The sequence below is a fragment of the Neoarius graeffei genome, chromosome 7 (genome assembly GCF_027579695.1).
Source record: "Neoarius graeffei isolate fNeoGra1 chromosome 7, fNeoGra1.pri, whole genome shotgun sequence".
Lineage (NCBI taxonomy): Eukaryota > Metazoa > Chordata > Actinopteri > Siluriformes > Ariidae > Neoarius > Neoarius graeffei.
The window spans coordinates 35,069,392-35,093,311 of record NC_083575.1 but is presented as its reverse complement, the minus strand read 5'-3'; the positions used below and the strand labels follow the sequence as shown (position 1 = coordinate 35,093,311).

The 23,920-nt window shown below is 45.4% G+C and overlaps 1 protein-coding gene across 1 annotated transcript in view; it reads right to left on the bottom strand.

The window, feature by feature from the left end:
• The window catches only part of ppp2r5d (protein phosphatase 2, regulatory subunit B', delta), a 44,920-nt gene extending 27,715 nt beyond the window's left edge, over positions 1 to 17,205 (bottom strand). Inside the window, exons 1-3 of the mRNA XM_060925549.1 lie at positions 17,116 to 17,205; positions 14,135 to 14,218; positions 554 to 728 (exon numbers count right to left, since the gene is read on the bottom strand). Coding sequence (XP_060781532.1) covers positions 554 to 728; positions 14,135 to 14,218; positions 17,116 to 17,142 — 286 coding nt within the window. The 5' untranslated portion in view covers positions 17,143 to 17,205. The remainder of the gene's footprint in view (positions 1 to 553; positions 729 to 14,134; positions 14,219 to 17,115) is intronic.
• Between the last annotated feature and the right edge of the window lie 6,715 nt (positions 17,206 to 23,920).

Below are 23,920 nucleotides of genomic sequence, written 5' to 3'. Positions count from 1 at the left end.
TCAAGTCTACTGAATGAACAGCTTTCACCACAGTGGAAAGATGGAGAATTCCTTACAGAGCACTTTTCTAATTAATACTGCCCACTGGACAGGCTTGTCTTATTTAAGACCTTCGTATTGTGCTCACAAGTGGCAATTTGTGGGTTTTTTTAAACTTGTGTTGAGTCATGTATTGTAAACACTAAACGGCAAACAAGAACTATGCATTTACATGGGCTGTAAAAGCTGGCGTTCAGGCCAAAGGGTTTCAGACGTTAGTCTATTTTTTTTATTACCTGGGAGATGCCAAAAGAGTGATAATATACACTTTATAAAACTTCATGAAAACTTGTGCTTATGCTTTGGCAGCCCTTTTATTCATTTCAGATCTAAAATATTAATTTTAAAATAAATTACAGTAAAGCTATAACTGAACAAAATAAGGGAAAGGTGAAGAGATCGAGATGCTTCATAAATGGATGTTCCCTAAAATTAACACAAACACTGAAAAATATCAAGAGCTCACAAACACAATCATTCTTGGTGTAGAGAGGCCACAAAAGCGACACTGTACCTTTAAGGGCAGGAAGCTTCTGCAGCTCACGGTTCTTGCTGAGGTTAAAGCGAGAAGAGCTCTGTCTGCGCTCTTTCTTGACAATCTGGGGGCCACCCGAGTACTTGATTTTGTTGAGCTGAGTTGGAGGTGGAGTGCTGTTGCTAGGACGCTTGCTGGCTGTCTGCTGCTGCGCCTTTAAAAACACAGACAGGTTAAACTTTAGTAACTCATGTGCAGTCTTATAGTTTTATACAAATCAACCTAGATGCAATACCTCAAAAGGCAGAAAACATTGTAGACCAAAGCTCTTATTTTAGTAATTTCATTCAGTAAAGTTCTTTATTTTGTTACCAGCACCAAAATGCATCACGTCTGGAAACCAGGGGCTAATAAGTTCAAGGAAATTAGTGTGTCGTCAGTTCATCAAGCAATTATAACTTACAGCACCCTCCACAATTATTGGCAGCCCTTGTTAAGATATGTTCTTAGGCTTCTAATAAGTTCATTTTTTTAAATAATATAGGACAACAAGGCAAAAAAAAAAATCCAACCTTTAATTCAAGTACATTTATTCAGTGGGGAAAAAAAAAAAAATCCCACATTAAGAAATAATTCTTTTACATAAAATCATGTGTGCCACAATTACTGGCACCCCTGCTGTTAATACTTTGTACAACTCCCTTTTGCCAACAAGACCGCACTCAATCTTCTATAACATTTCACAAGATGGGAGAATACAGAGTGAGGGATCTTCGACCATTCCTCTTTGCACAATCTCTCTAAATCGTCCAGAGTCCTGGGTCCTCTCCTATGCACTCTCCTTCAGCTCACCCCACAGGTTTTCAATTGGGTTGAGGTCTGGGGACTGAGATGGCCATGGGAGGAGCTTGATTTTGTGTCTGGTGAACCATTTTTGTGTAGATTTGGCCACATGTTTAGGGTCATTATCTTGCTGAAAGACCCAGTGACGACCCATCTTCAGCTTTCGGGCACAGGCCACCAGATTTTGATTTAAAATGCCCTGGTATTTCAAAGAGTTCATGATGCCATGCACCCTAACAAGGTTCCTGGGGCCTTTGGAAGAGAAACAGGCCCACAGCATCACCGATCCTCCCCCATACTTCACAGTGGGCATGAGGTGCTTTTCCGCATACTCATCTTTTGTGTTACGCCAGACCCACTTAGAGTGTTTGTTGCCAAAAAGCTCTATCTTGGTCTCATCTGACCAAAGCACACAGTACCAGTTGAAGTCCCAGTACCGCTTAGCGAACCCCAGACATTTACGTTTATGCTTGTAAGTGAGAAAAGGCTTTTTCCGTGCATGCCTCCCAAACAGCTTGTTGGCATGTAGATAGTGCCTGATGGTTGTTATGGAAACTTTGTGACCCCAAGATGCTACTCTTTGATGCAATTCTCTAACAGTGAGCTTTGGAGAACTTTTTACTTCTCTTACCATCCTCCTCACTGTGCGTGGTGGCAAGATAAACTTGCATCCTCGTCCAGGCTTGTTTGCCACTGTTCCAGTTGTTTTAAACTTCTTGAGGAGTCCTCGGACTGTAGATATGGGCAGGTGTAGGCGAGTGGCTATTTTCTTGTAGCCATCGCCTGACTTATGAAGGTCGACACACATCTGCCTTACTTGAATGGTGTGCTCTCTTGTCTTTCCCATGTTGAAGAGTGGATAAGAGAAATAGGCCTCTGTGTCACATCATATTTATACCCCAGGGAAACAGGATGTGATGAATTACTAATTAAAGGTTCCGAGATCCTCTGATCAACTTTATAAACTACAGTAGAAATGACAGAAATGCTTCAATTACATTTTTTTTCTAGGAATTGTTACAGGTGGCAATAACTGTGGAACAGGTGATTTTATGAAAAATAATTTCTTAGGGATTTTATTTATCTATTTTTTTATTCACTTGAGTTAAGGGTTACATTTTTCTACAATTTTCAGTGTGAGATTATGCTTCTGCAATAAAAATTTAATTTATTTTAAGGCTTTTAACACATCTTAACCAGGGGTGCCAATAATTGTGGAGGGCACTGTATTATATTACATTTTAACTCATACAGCATTAAATGTATTACAGGCTTTCGTCTAAACAGGGGAACAGGGGCGCTGCGCCCTCTTACTCTCGGCGTGCGCCCCCTTACCGACTCCGTGAAAACATCCCAGCAACACTACATGACAATGTGTCTGATCATCAAATACGTTATAATTGCTCCAAAAATATTCCAATCATAGTAGATACACCGCCAGACGGTGCAAAAACAATCCGAATTGGCATTTTCCAGACTGAGGCGCCATGTTGTTTAGTTGTTTACTTGTCGCGGCTGCTCTCGCGAGATTTGACATGGGTTACATACAAGGTCAGCTGACTTGTAGAGCGAGATTTCTCGAGACTGAATGACCTTTCACCCACCGGCGCGGGAGCTTTTGACAGAAGTAGTTCACGAGTTGTTTTTGTTGACACTTGGGCATTTAAAGATGTCATCCCGCGGCACGAAACGGAAGAAAGCCAAAGACTGTCCGGGGCAGAAGAAGATTACTTCTTTCTTTTTCAATGTTGACAGACAATTTGTTACAATTTCCCTCTCAGATAGCCTCAGAATGTCCCATTGGAGCATTTTTCAAAGGCTTTGCACGGCGGGGGGGGGGGGGGGGGGGGGGGGGACAACCGGCACCATCTCCCCCCCGCTTCGCTCCCTCGCCATGGTGAGCGCCCTCATACTAAATTTTTCTAGAAAAAACCCTGTATTATATAGCAAGAAATGTACGCTATATGCAGATGCTACGTCTGAGTCTGAATGGTTGAAAAATAAAGTTCAAAAATAAAAATAAAGGGGGGGGGGTATTAATAATGACAGAAATACAACATGCATGTAAAACCTTCCATGATTATTGTTTATGGAAAGTGCATTCGGAAACTTCTGAACCTGGTTTTGCTTCTCAACTGTTTGGATGACAATTAGTTGTTAGCCAAAATGTCAAAATGCAGTCTTCAGTATCAACTTGCAATTCGCTCCCATTTACCATGCAGAAATGAAAGAAAAATCTTGTAATCGTGTCATCGTATTCGGTCATGCACACCCTTTCATTAAATGTTTAGATACATGGAAGGAAACAGTAAATTTTCATTTGATGTCTTGAGGTGTTACTTCAGGATTTCTAGGTAATTCTCCTTCCTCATGATGCCATCTATTTTATGAAGTGCACGAGTCCCTTGTCCAGCAAAACACCACTAGAGCATGATGCTACCACCCCCATGCTTCACACTTGCGATGGTGCTCTTCCATTTAAAACCCATCCATCATCTGTAGCCGCTTATCCTGTCCTACAGGGTCACAGGCAAGCTGGACCCTATCCCAGCTAACTATGGGCGAGGTACACCCTGGACAAATCGCCAGGCCATCAGAGGGCTGACACAGACAACCATTCACACTCACACCTACGGTCAATTTAGAGCCACCAATTAGCCTAACCTGCATGCCTTTGGACTGTGGGGGAAACCGGAGCAGCTGGAGGAAACCCACGCGGACATGGGGAGAACATGCAAACTCCACAGAAAAGCCCTCATCGGCCGCTGGGCTCGAACCCAGGTTAACTAACCCAGGTGCTAACCACTACACCACTGTGCCGCCCCCCCCCATTTAAAACCCTCCCCGTTTTTCATAAACATACAGCACTAATCACTATGGACAAAGTTTCCTTTTCGTTTTATCTGACCTTAGCACACTCCTCTAAAGGCTAGTGATCACCTGCAAACTTCAGTTTGGCTTTTTTATGCTGGTCTCCAAGGAGGGGATTCTTCCTTGAGGGACAGCCTTGAGGGAGAGCTCAACTGTTTTCAGCTGTGCTAACATGATTGTACAAGGGTTTTCTAATCATCCATTAGCCTTCTGAGGCAATGAGCAAACACACTGTACCATTAGAACACTGGCGTGAGAGTTGCTGGAAATGGGCCTCTATACACCTATGGAGATATTGCACCAAAAACCAGACATTTGCAGCTAGAATAGTCATTTACCACATTAGCAATGTATAGAGTGCATTTCTGATTAGTTTAAAGTGATCTTCATTGAAAAGAACAGTGCTTTTTTTTTCAAAAATAAGGACATTTCAAAGTGACCCCAAACTTTTGAACGGTAGTGTACATACAGTGGTGCTTGAAAAAGTTTGTGAACCCTTTAGAATTTTCTAAATTTCTGCATAAATACGACCTAAAACATCATCAGATTTTCACACAAGTCCTAAAAGTAGATAAGGAGAACCCAGTTAAACAAATGAGACAAAAATATTATACTTGGCCATTTATTTATTGAGGAAAATGATCCAATATTACATATCTGAGTGGCAAAAGTATGCAAACCTCTAGGATTAGCAGTTAATTTGAAGGTGAAATTAGAGTCAGGTGTTTTCAGTCAATGGGATGACAATCCCGTGTGAGTGGGCACCCTGTTTTATTTAAAGAACAGGGATCTATCAAAGTCTGATCTTCACAACACATGTTTGTGGAAGTGTATCATGGCACGAACAAAGGAGATTTCTGAGGACCTCAGAAAAAGCGTTGTTGATGCTCATCAGGCTGGAAAAGGTTACAAAACCATCTCTAAAGAGTTTGGACTCTACCAATCCACAGTCAGACAGATTGTGTACAAATGAAGGAAATTCAAGACAATTGTTACCCTCCCCACGAGTGGTCGACCAACAAAGATCACTCCAAGAGCAAGGCATGTAATAGTCAGTGAGGTCACAAAGGACCCCAGGGTAACTTCTAAGCAACTGAAGGCCTCTCTCACATTGGCTAATGTTAATGTTCATGAGTCCACAATCAGGAGAACACTGAACAACAATGGTGTGCATGGCAGGGTTGCAAGGAGAAAGCCACTGCTCTCCAAAAAGAACATTGCTGCTCGTCTGCAGTTTGCTAAAGATCAAGTGGACAAGCCAGAAGGCTATTGGAAAAATGTTTTGTGGACGGATGAGACCAAAATAGAACTTTGGTTTAAATAAAAAAGCATGTTTGGAGAAAGGAAAACACTGGATTCCACCATAAGAACCTTATCCCATCTCTGAAACATGGTGGTGGTAGTATCATGGTTTGGGCCGGTTTTGCTGCATCTGGGCTAGGACGGCTTGCCATCATTGATGGAACAATGAATTCTGAATTATACCAGTGAATTCTAAAGGAAAATGTCAGGATATCTGTCTATGAACTGAATCTCAAGAGAAGGTGGGTCATGCAGCAAGACAACGACCCTAAGCACACAAGTCAGACCCTCCAGGATTTTGCGATGTTGCAATTTGCAACTTCAACGCAAATTCAACCAATCCCCGCGAATTCAGGGCGGTGTTGCAATTATATCCAATCACCACGACTTTCCCGCAAATTTGACCAATCGTTGGCATTGTCTTGAGGTGACGTCGACAAACTACCTTCCGCCTTACTTCCGTGTATACGTTCAAGAGAAGCAGCATGTGCACAGTGTTGCCAGATTGGGTGGTTTTAAGTGCATTTTGGCGGGTTTTGAACATATTTTGGGCTGGAAAACGTCAGCAGTATCTGGCAACACTGCATGTGCGAGTCAGTGTTTATGTAGACTTAAATTCTGTTACTGAAAGTGTTATGTTTACAGTGAAGGACTGTGTGCACTTTACATTATTTTTTTACTTAATACAAGAAATTAATGGATGCCAACATTTTGCCAAAATGGTATTTTATTTTCCATTGTTTCGGCAGCTTCAGCATCATACTGTGAGATTCTGTTCAAATTGTTTTTTTTTCTTCTATGAAGCCTGAGCCATTTATTTTATTAGTTTATAATTATTGTTTAATTTAGTCTTCAGGAGAGACTGCCTGCACACAGTACTAGTATTAATAGTTTTTTTTTCCTGATATGAAAGCTGAGGCATTTATATTATATTTTAAGGTAACTTCATGTTGTGCTGTGAGGTTCTCTGCACTTTAACTTTTGAACCAACAGGTGCATTTGGATAAGTAAAGCCTATTTTTCTGCATTTTTGTAGTCCTGGTAATCTTTTATATTGGTAAAGTTGTTTATAGGACCATTTCTCAATGTCTTTTTTTAATCAATGGTTTTTCAGTAATAACTTAATATTTAACACATCACTCAATTTTAATCACAAAAAGAGAAAATCGCAACAATTTCTCGCAACTTTCACTTCCTCCCGCAATGTAATCGCAACAAAAACCTAAAAAACACTGCAACTTTCATCACAATTTTTTGGAAACCCCCCCACAACATCAGACATTTTAGCCCGCAACAATCACAAAAAAGGCCCGCGAAATCCTGGGGGGACTGACAAGTCGTTCTACCAAAGAATGGTTAAAGAAGAATAAAGTTAATGTTTTGGAATGGCCAAGTCAAAGTCCTGACCTTAATACAATTGAAATGTTGTGGAAGGACCTGAAGTGAGCAGTTCATGTGAGGAAACCCACCAACATTCCAGAGTTGAAGCTGTTCTGTATGGAGGAATGGGCTAAAATTCCTCCAAGCCGGTGTGCAGGACGGATCAACAGTTACCGGAAACATTTAGTTGCAGTTATTGCTGCACAAGGGGGTCACACCAGATACTGAAAGCAAAGGTTCACATACTTTTGCCACTCACAGATATGTAATATTGAATCATTTTCCTCAATAAATAAATGACCAAGTGTAATATTTTTGTCTCATTTGTTTAACTGGGTTCTCTTTGTCTACTTTTAGGACTTGTGTGAAAATCTGATGTTTTAGGTCATATTTATGCAGAAATATAGAAAATTCTAAAGGTTTCACAAACTTTCAAGCACCACTGTAGTTTGGTACCCAATGCCTCCAACTCCTTCACTGGTTCCTTTGCTGTGTTGGGGTTCAGTTGAACCTTTTGGACCAAAGTTTGTTCATCCCGGGAAGTTAATTTGCTCCTCTTTCCTGAACAACACAGTATCTATAATTATAAGATTTTATATTTGCATACATCACTGTTTGCACAGATGCTCTTTGTATCTTTAGTTGTTTGAGAATTGCTTCCAATTTCCGAAATTTACATTTATTTTTTTCCCCCCCGGAGGTCTTGACAGAGTTGCTCGGATTTTCCCTCAGGGCATCAAAGGCAAAAAGGCACTGACTTTAATACAGCCAAAGGTGCACTCCCAATTAACTCCTAATGACGACAATTGGCCAATCAGAAGCTTTAAAGTGCATATTCTGGACCAATTTCGTGTTTTTTTTATATGAAAGTATGTCCCTTTACACACACATCCAGAAGGGTAATTTTGCACAAGGCCATCTGTCTACAGGAAAAAAAATAAATAAAATGCGTCTGGAAAAATCCCAAGGGAGTCTGGAGCCAGATTCATGACGTCACCTGCGGAAGCGCCAGCAAGCTGCGCGAGGTTTGCACGGTTTCAGTGCACAGCCTGTGTAGACCAAGCGCTCCCATTTCTCTCTCATTGTCCAGTCTTTTGGAAAATGATGAGTACTAATCCCATCAAGGTTGGTGTTGCTACACCCTCCTACGATACATCTCTCATCTCATCTCATTATCTCTAGCCGCTTTATCCTTCTACAGGGTCGCAGGCAAGCTGGAGCCTATCCCAGCTGACTACGGGCGAAAGGCGGGGTACACCCTGGACAAGTCGCCAGGTCATCACAGGGCTGACACAGACAACCATTCACACTCACATTCACACCTACGGTCAATTTAGAGTCACCAGTTAACCTAACCTGCATGTCTTTGGACTGTGGGGGAAACCGGAGCACCCGGAGGAAACCCACGCGGACACGGGGAGAACACGCAAACTCCACACAGAAAGGCCCTCGCCGGCCACGGGGATCAAACCCGGACCCTCTTGCTGTGAGGCGACAGCGCTAACCACTACACCACCCACGATACATCTGTTAACCATTTTAATAATTACGCGATAAAGAAATTTGCAGAAAACCACCAGGTTGTTCTCATAAACAAACCAGCGCTGACGTAGGATTCAGAGGGCGGCGTCCCGCAGATGACATCATGAAAATTAATGTTTGCTGGGAAATCCAAAATGCCAAGTTTCTCAGAGGCGGGCCAATTCGCCTCAAATGGCTTGATTTCAACTGAATTTTTCTGGTATTGCGCAAGATAAAAAAATAAATATTATATATATATATATATATATATATATATATATATATAGCACAAAATGCAAAATGTGACAGATATTTGATCAAAGTTTAATATAAAATAGGAGAATTACGTCGATCTTGCTCCCGAATTTACCCGTGATATGCACTTTAAAAAGTCAATACATCAATTTCTGGAATTTTCTATGACTTTTTAAAAGGGACTGTCAACTTCGTGTATATAAACCTTTGACCACTGGAATTCTGATATTATGAATTAAAGCTGAAGAAAATCTGTCTTTAGTTGATGGATTTAAAATTACTGATGTGAAAGCATATTACCCTGAAAAAAAAAAAGTTTTAACATGTGTGGACTGAATTTTAATATCTTCAGCCTTGGTGTTTAAGCTTTTTGCCTCAGCCCATGTTTACATTAGACAGTATCAGCGGATCATCAGATTAACGTTTTAAAAACGATTAGTGTGCACACAGCAACACCAATACACAATTTGCGTGCACACAGCAACGCCAATACACGGATACGCTCGGCTCCGCAGGCATCCTGCGCTCCAAATCACTCCGCCCTGAACAGCGAGTGCCCTCTGGAGGGTGCGCACTCCGGCCCTGCGCAGCTCACAGAGCGCACGAGTGAAGTGAACAAGCTGTGATTCGGGACTGAGCCGCTGTGTGTGAGATCCCAGCGCATATCACTTACCACTTGCAAGTGGAAGGATGGCAAGCCTAAAGACAATCATAACTACACAATGGGCAGTATTTGCATCAGCATTTTCATACTTTTATACTCTTTAATGAAAGGTGATACAAGGCAGAAGTCCGCGGCGTTTTTCAGCAGTCGCGTCACATGACCAACGCCAGCGAATCAGGAAGGTGGATGTCACAGTGACGTTGTCCAATGAGACGCCAGCTAGAGCTCAGCACAGCGTATCCGCGTATTCTGAATGTTTACACAGCACCGGAGCTGACACGATCTGGATTGAATACATGGACGCTGGCGGATTCCCGTTTCCCGGCGGTTTAATGTAAACAGACAGTGCATCCGCGAAGAAAACGAGACAGATACGGTCTAATGTAAACGTAGCCTCAGATGCAGCTGGTACAGATAGCTTGCTTTGTTAATCTGCCAGTAAAGCTGGCCTTGCACATGCTAATCAAACAACCAAATTTTCACACTGATTAGTGTGTTATTTAATTCGTGCTTAACTCGTAAGCCTATGAAGCATTTACATTATAGCTACGACTGTTTCTCATCAGAACTCAGAAAAGTGCTGGACAGTGGACACCCACATGCGACAACAGTAGCAGTCACTACATGCCCATAATAGAAACACTGCAATCTACACGAGTGACCTGTTGCCTGTTTGTGGGATGGTAGGGTAAAGTTCATCAGTGCTTTGGAGAAGAAAAGGAGCATATGCACACTGCAGAATGTCAAAGTTCTGATGCTCATGAAACATTGCTCAATGCATGAGTATGTGTATTCCTGGAAGCAACTGATTTACACCAAACTTAAAAAAACAACCCACTGTCGCATTACACAGCTTTGGGATTTATTAATTAATTCAGGTGAAGAACGCATCACTGATTGTGAGACATGCCGAGTCCTGTCTGTGGTATGGCAGAGCTGGCCGTGGTGGCTGGGTTTGCGTGATTGATTTGGAGTCAAAATAGATCTAACCAATAAACTTCACCCTGTGCAACATCAACCTGTGTCTTCAGTTTCCTGTCAGCGATGCCAGGAACATACTTGCCTTAGAACCACAAGATACCAACAGATGTGTTATATGGAATAGTGCAACAGTGAATTCAAAAGAGAGAGTAAATCCATGTTCCTCCTTCTGTTGCTCAGGTGGACCACTTCTCTCATCCTGGGGTTCTCAAACTCTGCAACCAGTGACCCCTTTAACTCAATTTATAAGCCTTCATATTTTGTGCAGCTTCTAAAGTTTGTACTTAACCGATTCAACTAACCAACCAGTCACATATGCTAATAACGAAATAAAATAACGATAATATACCTATGATAACTTAGTGGATCACTTGTTATTTTCACTGCTGTAACAAAAAGAAAAAAACAACTAAAACACCCCACGGGGCTATGCTTCACAGACGCACTTAGAGTTATGGTTCGAAACCAGCAAGAGGGGTGTCACCTGACATTTGCCAGTATTATGTAGCACATAACAGTGATCGCAAACCCCACACCAAAGTGCATTATTTTCATATAATTGCACTATCTGGAGTATGTTATTCTACATATACCACAGAGACTTTCCAACAACTGCAACGTTTAATTTATTACTGAACATCAGACATTTATCGGTTTATATTTCGACTTTATGTTGAGGAACATCTGAGAGACAAGTTAGTTCCTGTTAACACTTATGTTATAGCCACGATAAACAGCCATTCCCTCAACAACTTCTCCTTTGTCTGTCTGTCTTCCTCTTCCCCCCCGCCAGTATTTAAAATAAATAAATAAATACACAAAAAACAGCTTGTCATGTTATTGAGAAGCTGAAAAGTACAGGATGGAGGAGCTTGAAGACTTTTCCAGTGCTGAGTAGCTCTGCAAAGCATTGTGACTGTTACAAAGCACCGACATCTGAGACTCCAGTTAAAGAAACGTCTCCTAACCCCCCCAAAAAAAACCCACTTCACCACATCGATAGACATTTTTCTTTGTTAAACACCACTTTTTTCCATTTATTATTAGTATTAGCTTATGCTGAAAGTCCACCGCATAAGGTCCTGTGTCTGAGCGGTTACTATAAAAACAATACAAGCTCACTGATAATAACCTACCGTTCATGTTACAGCTAGAACTACTGTCGGAGCTGTGGGGTTATAGAAAAATAATGCACATCTGACCAATCAGATTCAAACATTCAACTGTGCTGTGGAATGAATTAATATACTACAGGTTTATATATGAGGCAGTGCCTAAAAGCAGAGCTCCTGATGAGTGTATGAGCAAAATATTTGCAAGGGCACAAAATCAACCTGAATAGAATAATAATATAGCATATGAACCATCGAACTGTGTCGTGTATTTTGCATCAGTAAATTGCTGCATTGTTTTGTGACAGTGATACAAATAACGAGATACGCATCACAGTTATGAATACATACTTATTCCTTTCTTCGACACCGCATGCCATGCGCCAGAAACAACACCACATTTATTATGGTGTGACTCTACTGGGTGCCTGGTGGACAGCAGTGAACCGGCACTTTCACTTTACATCATTACTATATAGTTACCATCCAATATCATACTTGATCTGTCAAACAGCTGTCTGGTTACATCTTTCAGGCGTTGGAACGTGCAGCTGCAGACTGCAAAGTGCACGCACGCAAGCACCTGTTCCTAATTAGAGCTCAATCACAGCACATAAGGACTCTCAGTAACACACCGTGTCCGAAATCGCTCCCTACTCACTATATAGGGCACTATATAGTGGGGACGCCATTTTGTAACGCTGTCCGAAACCTTAGTGAGGATTATTTACACCCTATATAGTGCACTCAAAGTATCCCACAATGAATCACTACAAGTAGTGTACAACAATGGTCACTAACCAAAGCAATCCCACCATGCATTGCGGTTGTGCTGAAAGAAATCAAATTAAGTCTCAAATTTGATTTAATAAAAAACAGCGGCAAAGAAGAAAGTACTTAGCCTTGATTAAAAAAAAACTGAAAGATGCAGGTACTTTGTATTGATTAATGTGGGAAATGTGCTCAGTATAATATGTATTTATCACAAAAATACATGCATGTATTTATTATTTTGAAAACCCACCAGCTGACTGATCTGGCACGTTTTAACTGTGCGACAGTAATGACATAAATACCAGCACGACGGAGTAGTGTCTGAAAGCGGTTTTTCATTTTACCAATGAGCTCACTATATATAGTCATTCCCTATATAGTGAGCAAGTTTGCACACAGGGACAGACTTTGCAAAAACCTTGTATTTTGCATAATTTTTCTGATTTTGACCCCGTTTGTGTTTTTGGACTGGGAGTATTGCATTACCTCCAATATCCTGTCTGTGCCTCACTTGACCACTGCCTGTTTTTTGACCCCGCCTTTGTCTCTGTTTGCTAACGTGCTTTCGGTAAAACTCTTCCTGCACTGACATCCGTCTATCACCCTTACATGACAAACTGTCAATTGTCCAACAAGCTAACAGACCAATAAAACTGTTTTAACTAGTTTTATATGGAATGGTCATGAATATTTTCCATAAAACGTGTTAGTAAATAGTCCCACATTGTTTTTAAAAAGCAAATTAAAAGTAACCACGAGGTAAACCCCCATCTATCTTATGTAAACAAAGATAGAAATTTCAATGCCCGGTGGTCATGTTTATGAGAAGTGCTGCCTTGCACTTATGATCAGGTTCCCAGTGGATGCACGGACATCATACGGTCAAGCCATCAAAAATCAGGTCAATGCATTTCTATAAGTATGGGACTCCGCTCTGTGCAAGGGGCTCTGCTAATATACATTAGAGAGATCTCACTATAGGACTGTTAAGGTGAGCGCACTGACGTGAACTCTGTTTCTGGCAGTTTACCCAGTGCTGATGTACAACAACAGGCGGCAATAAAGACTGTGTCTACATTGTTATCTCCGAGTTTCTGCATATCCTGAGAACCTCGCTGCGTCACAACGGCAACCTGCTGAATCCTGTACACATGGTCTTTTGAAAATCTTACCCAAACCCAACAATACAAATGGTCCAGTTTCTGTCAGTCCAATACAACTGTTGCCTTGCATGAAAAGAGCATAAGAACTGTGCCATCATTTAAATAAACTACATCATTCATGAACACTATACATCACACAGTGTTCAGTAGCAATTATAAATGCTGCAGCATTTAAAAGCTATGCTCTGTGTTATAATAACTAGTTCAAGTGCAGTGACTGGTTTTCTATTAAAAAAAAGGGGTAGCTTTCTTCTCAGTACATAGGGAAACAGGTCCTTCACAGGTCAACCGCTCTAGCTAGCCACTCCCTTCCTGACAAAACATGCTACAGTCTGGATCGAGTTCAAGTGCTCTAATGGTCCTCTGTGTGCAGTTACAGATATGCCGCTTGATCAGCATTCAGTAATCTGATGCGGCTCTTACTGTCGATGTTATAAACGAAGCGCTCTCAAAACACTATCCCGGAAAGACCATACAAATCACTTTACGAAACAGTGCTACTACGTTTAAAAGACACAAATATTAATTGTTTTTCTCACCCAAGTCTTCCATATCAGTCAGAGAATTTGCTTGTGAGTAAAGCCAGGAGATTATCACAGCAGCTATAGACATTTATTTATTAAAAATCGTGTGGCTTGATGTCTCTTCTTCTGCTGCTATAAACAGGAAATTTCCCCACTGTGGGATAATAAAAGCCTTCTTATCTTTAAAACATTCATCAGTACTTCAAATTAAAAAAAAAATCAGCTTTTACCTCATCTGAATTTTCAGTCCCGGGATCCTTTCCAGCGTTGACGTTACTGTTTTTACTACTGGCTTTCACAGATTTCGGCGATTCCTATAAAAGCCAAATAAAATTAAAAATAAACATAGATATGCTTAGCAGCGCTCAAGTACTGAAAAGACACATGACATTCATGCGCACAGATCTGGCCTCCCTGAGTTTCTCAAAAGCATCGCAGCACAAAGATCACTGTTAAATGGTAGAGCGAGCAGCACAATGAAAACTGTCCTAGTTAAGATGCTCTTCATGTTTAGAGGCTTTTGGGAAACCCACCCTTGTTCAGTGATTGTGATGTAAAAACACCACAAAAACACCCGCATTGGTATGTGTGTAATCATGACATCAATTCCCACCACACCTCTGGAATGAGTGCTGCATTTTCATATGCAGGTGTGCACACATCTGTATGCTAGCCTGGCAGCTGAGAAAACGCATGCTGATTAAAAAAAAAAAAAACAGGAAGTGTAACTAAACCAGCGTTAGCTGTGTCAGGGACAGAGGTTTCCATGGTTAAGTGCAACATTCAGGTTAATAAACCTGCGAGTATAAGGTTACTTCTGCATCAGGTGTTTCTCACATCATCAAGATAATTAGTTAAGGAGAGTCAGTGATGCTACTGACAATGTCAGGATGACAGGAAGTCATTTTAGGATGCTGGAGAAAATGGTTTAGGAAATCAAACAGGTCTGAAATGTGAACCTCAGCAGCCAAGTATATATATATATATATATCCTCCTGCCACCTGAAGGGAAACACTGATAACCAGCTCGGTGTATCGGCGATACTGCCAAACGACATGTTCAGGAAACTAGCTGGCTAGTTAGGAAGGGAAACACTGATAACCAGCTCGGTGTATCGGCGATACTGCCAAACGACATGTTCAGGAAACTGGCTGGCTCGTTAGGAATGGAAACACTGATAACCAGCTCGGTGTATCGGCGATACTGCCAAACGACATGTTCAGGAAACTGGCTGGCTAGTTAGGAAGGGAAACACTGATAACCAGCTCGGTGTATCGGCGATACTGCCAAACGACATGTTCAGGAAACTAGCTGGCTAGTTAGGAAGGGAAACACTGATAACCAGCTCGGTGTATCGGCGATACTGCCAAACGACATGTTCAGGAAACTGGCTGGCTCGTTAGGAATGGAAACACTGATAACCAGCTCGGTGTATCGGCGATACTGCCAAACGACATGTTCAGGAAACTAGCTGGCTAGTTAGGAAGGGAAACACTGATAACCAGCTCGGTGTATCGGCGATACTGCCAAACGACATGTTCAGGAAACTGGCTGGCTCGTTAGGAATGGAAACACTGATAACCAGCTCGGTGTATCGGCGATACTGCCAAACGACATGTTCAGGAAACTAGCTGGCTAGTTAGGAAGGGAAACACTGATAACCAGCTCGGTGTATCGGCGATACTGCCAAACGACATGTTCAGGAAACTGGCTGGCTAGTTAGGAATGGAAACACTGATAACCAGCTCGGTGTATCGGCGATACTGCCAAACGACATGTTCAGGAAACTGGCTGGCTAGTTAGGAAGGGAAACACTGATAACCAGCTCGGTGTATCGGCGATACTGCCAAACGACATGTTCAGGAAACTGGCTGGCTAGTTAGGAAGGGAAACACTGATAACCAGCTCGGTGTATCGGCGATACTGCCAAACGACATGTTCAGGAAACTAGCTGGCTAGTTAGGAATGGAAACACTGATAACCAGCTCGGTGTATCGGCGATACTGCCAAACGACATGTTCAGGAAACTGGCTGGCTAGTTAGGAAGGGAAACACCGATAGCCAGCTCGGTGTATCGGCGATACTGCCAAACGACATGTTCAGGAAACTGGCTGGCTAGTTAGGAAGGGAAACACTGATAACCAGCTCGGTGTATCGGCGATACTGCCAAACGACATGTTCAGGAAACTGGCTGGCTAGTTAGGAAGGGAAACACTGATAACCAGCTCGGTGTATCGGCGATACTGCCAAACGACATGTTCAGGAAACTAGCTGGCTAGTTAGGAATGGAAACACTGATAACCAGCTCGGTGTATCGGCGATACTGCCAAACGACATGTTCAGGAAACTAGCTGGCTAGTTAGGAAGGGAAACACTGATAACCAGCTCGGTGTATCGGCGATACTGCCAAACGACATGTTCAGGAAACTGGCTGGCTAGTTAGGAATGGAAACACTGATAACCAGCTCGGTGTATCGGCGATACTGCCAAACGACATGTTCAGGAAACTGGCTGGCTAGTTAGGAAGGGAAACACTGATAACCAGCTCGGTGTATCGGCGATACTGCCAAACGACATGTTCAGGAAACTGGCTGGCTAGTTAGGAAGGGAAACACTGATAACCAGCTCGGTGTATCGGCGATACTGCCAAACGACATGTTCAGGAAACTAGCTGGCTAGTTAGGAAGGGAAACACTGATAACCAGCTCGGTGTATCGGCGATACTGCCAAACGACATGTTCAGGAAACTGGCTGGCTAGTTAGGAAGGGAAACACCGATAGCCAGCTCGGTGTATCGGCGATACTGCCAAACGACATGTTCAGGAAACTGGCTGGCTAGTTAGGAAGGGAAACAATACTAGACTAGATATGACAGGACATGACATAGTTTGGTATAATATGGTATGGTATCGAATACTCCAGTAAAATATGCTGGATCGGAGCTCGGATTTTACCCACAGAGCGGAAATTCAGTGCAGCCATCAATCCGAATAACGAGGTTTCTGCACGCTAGCACTTAGTTTTAGCTCACTAGCATTAGCAGCATTAGCTTCTTAGGCCTCGAGACGAAAACTGCAAGCTGCTGGACGGTTTGTAAGAGACCAGGCGCGTGCACACACACACGCACGCACAAACTAGCATCATGTTTGACTTCAGCAAAAATATATCTATACAAATATAAAATTGTGTTCATGTTTGCAGATTATTTACCTTTTCTTTTTTCGTTTTATTCGGCATTTTTGCGGACGCGGTGTTCGGCGGCGCCTCAGTGACAGAATTTTCTCGCGCTGCGCTCTCAGGCCCGCTGAACGCTGATTGGTCCGCTGGCCTGGAGACAAGCCGACTCTGCTTTCCTATTGGACACGATTTTGTGAATTAAAAAGGGAGGAACACTGCAAATGATTTTGGCCACAAGTGCTTTATACTCGCTGTTTTACATTTAACAGCACAAAAACTGCCGGTTTAGCTCTCTGCTGTGACTTACAGGACATGCTGAGTTCGAGTGCAGCTCGTTGTGTTGTATTATCTCTCTCTCTGTGTGTGTGTGTGTGGATGATATTTTATCTACCTGCAGCAGGGGCGTGGCCTCTAAAGCCTCATCACCCAGCTGTGTCTTCATCACATCTGCAGGAAATGGACTGAATCATCTCTTTCTCAGGTCTTCTGATCAAATTCTTTGAATCTTAGGGAGTATAGACCAACAATAAAGGCAATTCTGTAATGAACTGAGTGAACATGTTGCACCACAAATCATGCTGAACCAATGCAACTTCCTGTACATACAGTCAAGCAGGAAAGTCTGCACACCCCTTTCACCTTCTCCATGTTTTATTACATGACAGACTTATTCTACAATAGATTAAGTTCTTTCCTTTTTTTTGTCACAAAATAGCCCATCATGACAAAGCAATGTGTGCAAGGGCGGCACAGTGGTGTAGTGGTTAGTGCTGTCGCCTCACAGCAAGAAGGTCCAGGTTCAAGCCCCGTGGCCAGCGAGGGCCTTTCTGTGTGGAGTTTGCATGTTCTCCCCGTGTCCGCGTGGGTTTCCTCCGGGTGCTCCGGTTTCCCCCACAGTCCAAAGACATGCAGGTTAGGTTAACTGGTGGCTCTAAATTGACCGTAGGTGTGAATGTGAGTGTAAATGGTTGTCTGTGCCTATGTGTCAGCCCTGTGATGACCTGGCGACTTGTCCAGGGTGTACCCCGTAGTCAGCTGGGATAGGCTCCAGCTTGCCTGCGACCCTGTAGAACAGGATAAAGTGGCTAGAGATAATGAGATGAGATGAGATCATGTGTGCACACCCTTTGATATGACACCCAAAAGTGATCTGAGGTGCATTTTGTTTCCACTGATACTGCTTGAGATGTTTCTACAACCTAATTGGAGTCCACCTGTGGTAAATTCAGTTGATTGGACATGATTGAGGAGTGCCAACACCTGCCTATATAAGGTCCCACAGCTGACAGTGCATGTCAGAACTTCTAGCTTGTAATCCTTGGGTTGAGTCTTTTCCATTCTGGGAAGCCCAATCTCCAAAAGTTGACTTATCTCTAAACAAGAAGATAGTAGTTGCTACAATCAGCATTAGAACATCCATCTGTTATCTGTAGCCACTTATCCTGTCCTACAGGGTTGCGGGCGAGATCTATGGACAAGAGGTGGGGTACACCCTGGACAAGTCACCAGGTCATTGCAGGGCTAACACATATGTAGACAACCATTCACACCTAAGGTCAATTTAGAGCCACCAATTAACCTAGCCTGCATGCCTTTGGGAGAAACCTGGAGGAAACCCACACAGACACTGCATGCAAACTCCACACAGAAAGGTCCTCGCCGGCCACTGGGCTCGAACCCAGGACCTTCTTGCTCTGAGATGACAGCGCTAACCACTACACCACCGTGCCACCCGGCATTAGAACACATTCAACTCAAATACAATCAACACTTACATATATTTACTGATGGTTCAAAAAAAGATCTTGATTGTGCATCTGGCATTGTAATTCCAAGTCTAAACATTCAAAAAGATTATAAAATCTCAAATGGTACTATTTTTTAGAGCTGAGTTACTAGCAATTACAAAGGCTTTGGAACTTCTTATTGATGAACCTCCCTTTCAAAGTGTGATTGTGACAGTTCGTAAGGGTGGGTGGCGCACAGAAGGACGGCAGGCCAGAACTGAGTTCACAAAACTTTTTTTTATTGTGACACTTTTCAGCGTACACTCTCCCAGACACTCAGACACACGCACACACATTAGTCGTCTGGTTGGGGAGAGCTCCCTCTGCTCTCGCTCTCTCTCCTTAAATAGGGCGTGGTCACTGGGGAAGACACACAAACACATTAATTAACATTAGGTGCAATGATTCTGCCACTTACCTTCCCTGACTCCGCCCTCCGGTCACAGACCGACGCTTGACCACGGCCCCGCTGCCACATACCCCCACCGCCCGACTCAGGCTGGGCGGCCGTCCGGCCTGCAGCCGACTCCCCCCCCCCAACGGGAGAGGAAGTCCGCCACGATCATCTGCGCCCCCGGCCTGTGGATCACCTTGAAGTTAAAGGGTTGGAGTGCCAGATACAAACGGGTGATCCGCGCGTTGGCATCCTTCATGTGGTGGAGCCACTGGAGGGGCACGTGGTCCGAACAGAGAGTGAAAGGGCGTCCCAGAAGGTAGTAACGGAGGGCGAGGACCACCCACTTGATCGCCAGGCACTCTTTCTCAATGGTGCTGTAGCGCCTTTCATGCACTGACAGCTTCCTACTGATGTACAGTACTGGGCGATCCTCCCCCTCCACCTCCTGGGACAAAACGGCCCCCAGCCCTCTGTCCGATGCATCCATCTGTAACAAAAAGGGGAGAGAAAAGTCAGGGGAGTGTAAAAGTGGCCCCCCACACAGTGCAGCCTTTACCTCAGAAAAAGCCTGCTGGCATTACTCCGTTCACTGGACCGGATCTGGTGCCCCCTTTTTAGTCAGATCAGTCAGCGGGCTGGTGACGTCCGAATAATTAGGTATAAACCTACGATAATAGCCAGCCAGCCCCAGGAACTGTCTCACCCCCTTTTTGGTCTTGGGTCTCGGGCAGGCCGCAATTGCTGCTGTCTTGTTAATTTGGGGACGCACCTGCCCGTTGCCCAAGTGGAAGCCCAGATACCGTACTTCCACCCACTCAATCGCACACTTCTTCGGGTTGGCTGTGAGACCCGCTCGCCTCAGCGACCTAAGGACGGCCCTCAGATGTTGGAGGTGCCTCGGCCAGTCATTACTATAGATAATGATGTTGTCGAGGTAGGCGGCCGCATAGGTGGCGTGGGGGCGGAGGACCCTATCCATCAGTCGCTGGAACGTAGCGGGCACCCCAAACAGCCCAAAAGGATGTGTGACAAATTGGTGTAAGCCGAACGGTGTGGAAAAGGCCGTTTTTTCTCGGAATAATGGAGTCAAGGGGATCTGCCAATAACCCTTTGTTAAATCCAGTGTCGAGTAAAAACGAGCCGTGCCTAGCCGATCGAGCAACTCATCAATACGAGGCATTGGGTACGCATCGAATTTAGACACCGCGTTGACTTTTCTATAGTCTACACAGAACCGGACCGACCCGTCGGCCTTGGGTACCAAGACCACTGGGCTGCTCCAGTCACTGTGGGACTCCTCGACGATGCCCATTTCGAGCATGGCCTCGAGTTCTTCCCGAACCACTTTTTTCTTGTGCTCAGGTAACCTGTAAGGGCGGCTATGCACTACCACCCCCGGGAGCATCTCAAAGTGGTGCTCTATGAGGTTGGTGCGGCCGGGCAGGGGCGAGAACACGTCCGAAAACTCGGTCTGTAACTGGGCAACCTCCGCGAGTTGGGTCGGGGAGGGTTGGTCTCCACAGGGGACCGGAGAGGTACGTGATGCCAATGTTCCTTTTTGAACCTCTGGCCCCAGCTCCGCCTTCTCCGGAACCACCGACACCAATGCCACGGGGACCTCCTCGTTCCAGAGTTTGAGCAGATTGAGGTGGTAAATCTGTAGCGCCCCACCCCTATCCGTTCACCTCACCTCATAGTTAATGTCCCCGACTCGCCGTGTGACCTCAAACGGTCCTTGCCACTTGGCGACCAATTTGGAGCTCAATGTGGGCAACAGTACGAGTACTTTATCTCCCGGTGCGAACTCCCTAAGGCGCGTACCCTTGTCGTACAGGCAGGTTTGTCGTTCTTGGGCCTGCCGCAAATTCTCCTGAGTTAGGTGCGTGAGTGTGTGGAGTTTTGCGCGCAGGTCAATAACATATTGGATTTCATTTTTACTTGGTGAAGGTCTCTCCTCCCAATTTTCCCGCAGCACATCTAGAATGCCGCGCGGCTTACGCCCTTATAACAATTAAAATGGGGAGAACCCCGTGGAGGCTTGGGGGACCTCTCGCACTGCAAATAGCAAGGGTTCGAGCCATTTATCCCAATTATGTGCGTCCTCACTTACGATTTTTTTAATTATATTCTTGAGGGTGCGATTGAACCATTCAACTAAACCGTCCGTTTGTGGGTGATACACGCTGGTGTGGATCGGCTTAATACCCAACAACCCATACAGTTCGTTCAGTGTACGTGATATAAACGAGGTGCCTTGATCAGTCAGAATTTCTCTCGGGATTCCAACTCGGGAGATAACGCGGAAGAGTGCTTCCGCAATACTGTGTGCTGAGATATGGCGAAGAGGCACTGCTTCCGGGTATCGTGTTGCATAGTCCACCAGAACTAATATAAAGCGGTACCCTCGTGTTGACCGATCTAATGGCCCGATGAGATCCATCCCAATTCTTTCGAACGGGGTCTCGATTAACGGTAGAGGGCGCAAAGGCGCTTTTGGAATGGCCGCTGGATTTACTAACTGGCATTCGCCGCACGCTGTACACCACCTACTGACATCGCCGCGAATCCCTGGCCAATAGAACCGGGCCATTATTCGGGCTAGTGTTTTATCCTGCCCTAAGTGTCCAGCCATGGGATTAAAGTGAGCCGCCTGGAATACCAATTCCCGGCGGCTCTTCGGAATCAAAAGCTGCGTGACTCGCTCTTTAGTTTGAGTGTCCTGCGTCACTCAGTATAATCTATCCTTCATAATCGCGAAGTAGGGGAAGGACGGGGTGGCGTTTGGCTGGAGCATTTGACCGTCGATTACTCTCACTTGGTCAAACACATGCCGCAGAGTCTCGTCTCGCGACTGCTCTAATGGAAAATCCGCGAGGAATTCCCCAATAGAGAGAGGAGGAGCCGGCGGCTCCTCACTCTGACACGGAGATGATGTAGACGGCTCTGTGACAGCTGCTCCCGCCAACGCGACACCAGGACCTCCCCCTGTTAAACTATGGCAGGACCCACTCTTCACTAGATGACTCATTGACTCCCCAAATTCCGGCCAATCAGTCCCCAAAATTATCGAGTGGGTAAGGCGAGGATTAACCGCTGCCTTCACTATAAATTTTTCCCCTCGAAAAAGAATGTGGACCGACACTAGAGGGTAGTTGTGAACATCCCCGTGCACACACAACACCTTCACTAATTGTGCTCCCCCCAATGCCTCGTCTTGCACCAGGCTTTGGTGGATTGAGGTCTGATTACAACCAGAATCCACCAACGCCTGATATGTATCCCTTTGGACACTCACCAGTATGCGATATGCTCCGGCCTGATCGAGGGCGGCTCCTGGTGCGTCGGGGATCCGAACCACCGTGCCCACCTCCATCACTGAGCACTGCTGTTGGAGGTGGCCCGGCTCCCCGCAGCGCCAGCAAACCGGCCCGGGCTTCCTCTCTGCACTAGTGCTCTGGGGCTCACTCACCTGAGGGGGGGGAGGGCACCGCGGGTGCGGCGGGCCGGCTGGGGTGGCGCCGGCCCCCGCCTCCGCGGTGGGGGAATGGGGCAAGGAGGAGACACAGGAGGAGGGGGAGAGAGAGAGAGAGAGAGAGAGGAGAAGAGAGGTTGTCTGCTGTCCTGCCGTCGGGACAGCCGCCAAATGGTCCTCCGCCAGCTCGATTGCCTGATCCAGCGACGCCGGGTGGTGGCACTGGACCCACTCTGCGGTTCCTGCTGGTAAACGCGCGATGAACTGCTCCAGTACCACCTGGTCGATGAGTCCCTCGGCATTGCGGTTGTCGGCCCTCAACCACTGCCAGCAGGCGTCCCGGAGTTGCTGGCCAAACATGAACGGTCGGCCGACTTCCTCCAAGCGCAAAGCACGGAAGCACTGACGTTGTTGCTCGGGGGTGCGCCCCACACGCTGGAGGACGGCCTGGCGAAGGTCCGAGTAGGCCAGCCGGTGGTCGGTGGGGAGCTGTAGCGCGGCCAGCTGCGCATCTCCCGTTAGCAGGGGGAGGAGGCGCGCCGCGCGCTGTTCCACCGGCCACCCCGAGGTCTCTGCTACCTGCTCAAAGAGCGTGAAGGAGGCCTCAGGGTCGTCCTGCAGGCCCATCTTCGTTAGGGTGAGGGGGGAAGGGCCCGCGACGGTGGAGTTGGTGGACCCCGCTGACGCGAGGAGGTGCCGGAACGCCTGATGATCTTCCTGTTGCACCAGCACCAGGGCCTCGAACCGTTGTTCTTGCTCCTTTCGGAGGGCGAGCAGCGCCTGGTGCTGGCTCTGTTGGGCCGTGGTGAGGGCGTGGATCAGGTCTGCGAAGGGGGAGGACTCCATGGGGCTGTTCTCTTCTGTGCTCGTGTCGCGGGTTTCAGCACCACTGTGACAGTTCGTAAGGGTGGGTGGAGCACAGAAGGACGGCAGGCCAGAACTGAGTTCACAAAACTCTTTTTTATTGTGATACTTTACAGTTTACACTCTCCCAGACACTCAGACACACGCACACACATTAGTCGTCTGGTTGGGGAGAGAGCTCCCTCTGCTCTCGCTCTCTCTCCTTAAATAGGGCGCGGTCACTGGGGAAGACACACAAACACATTAATTAACATCAGGTGCAGTGACTCCGCCCTCCGGTCACAGACCGACGCTTGACCATGCCCCCGCTGCCACAGT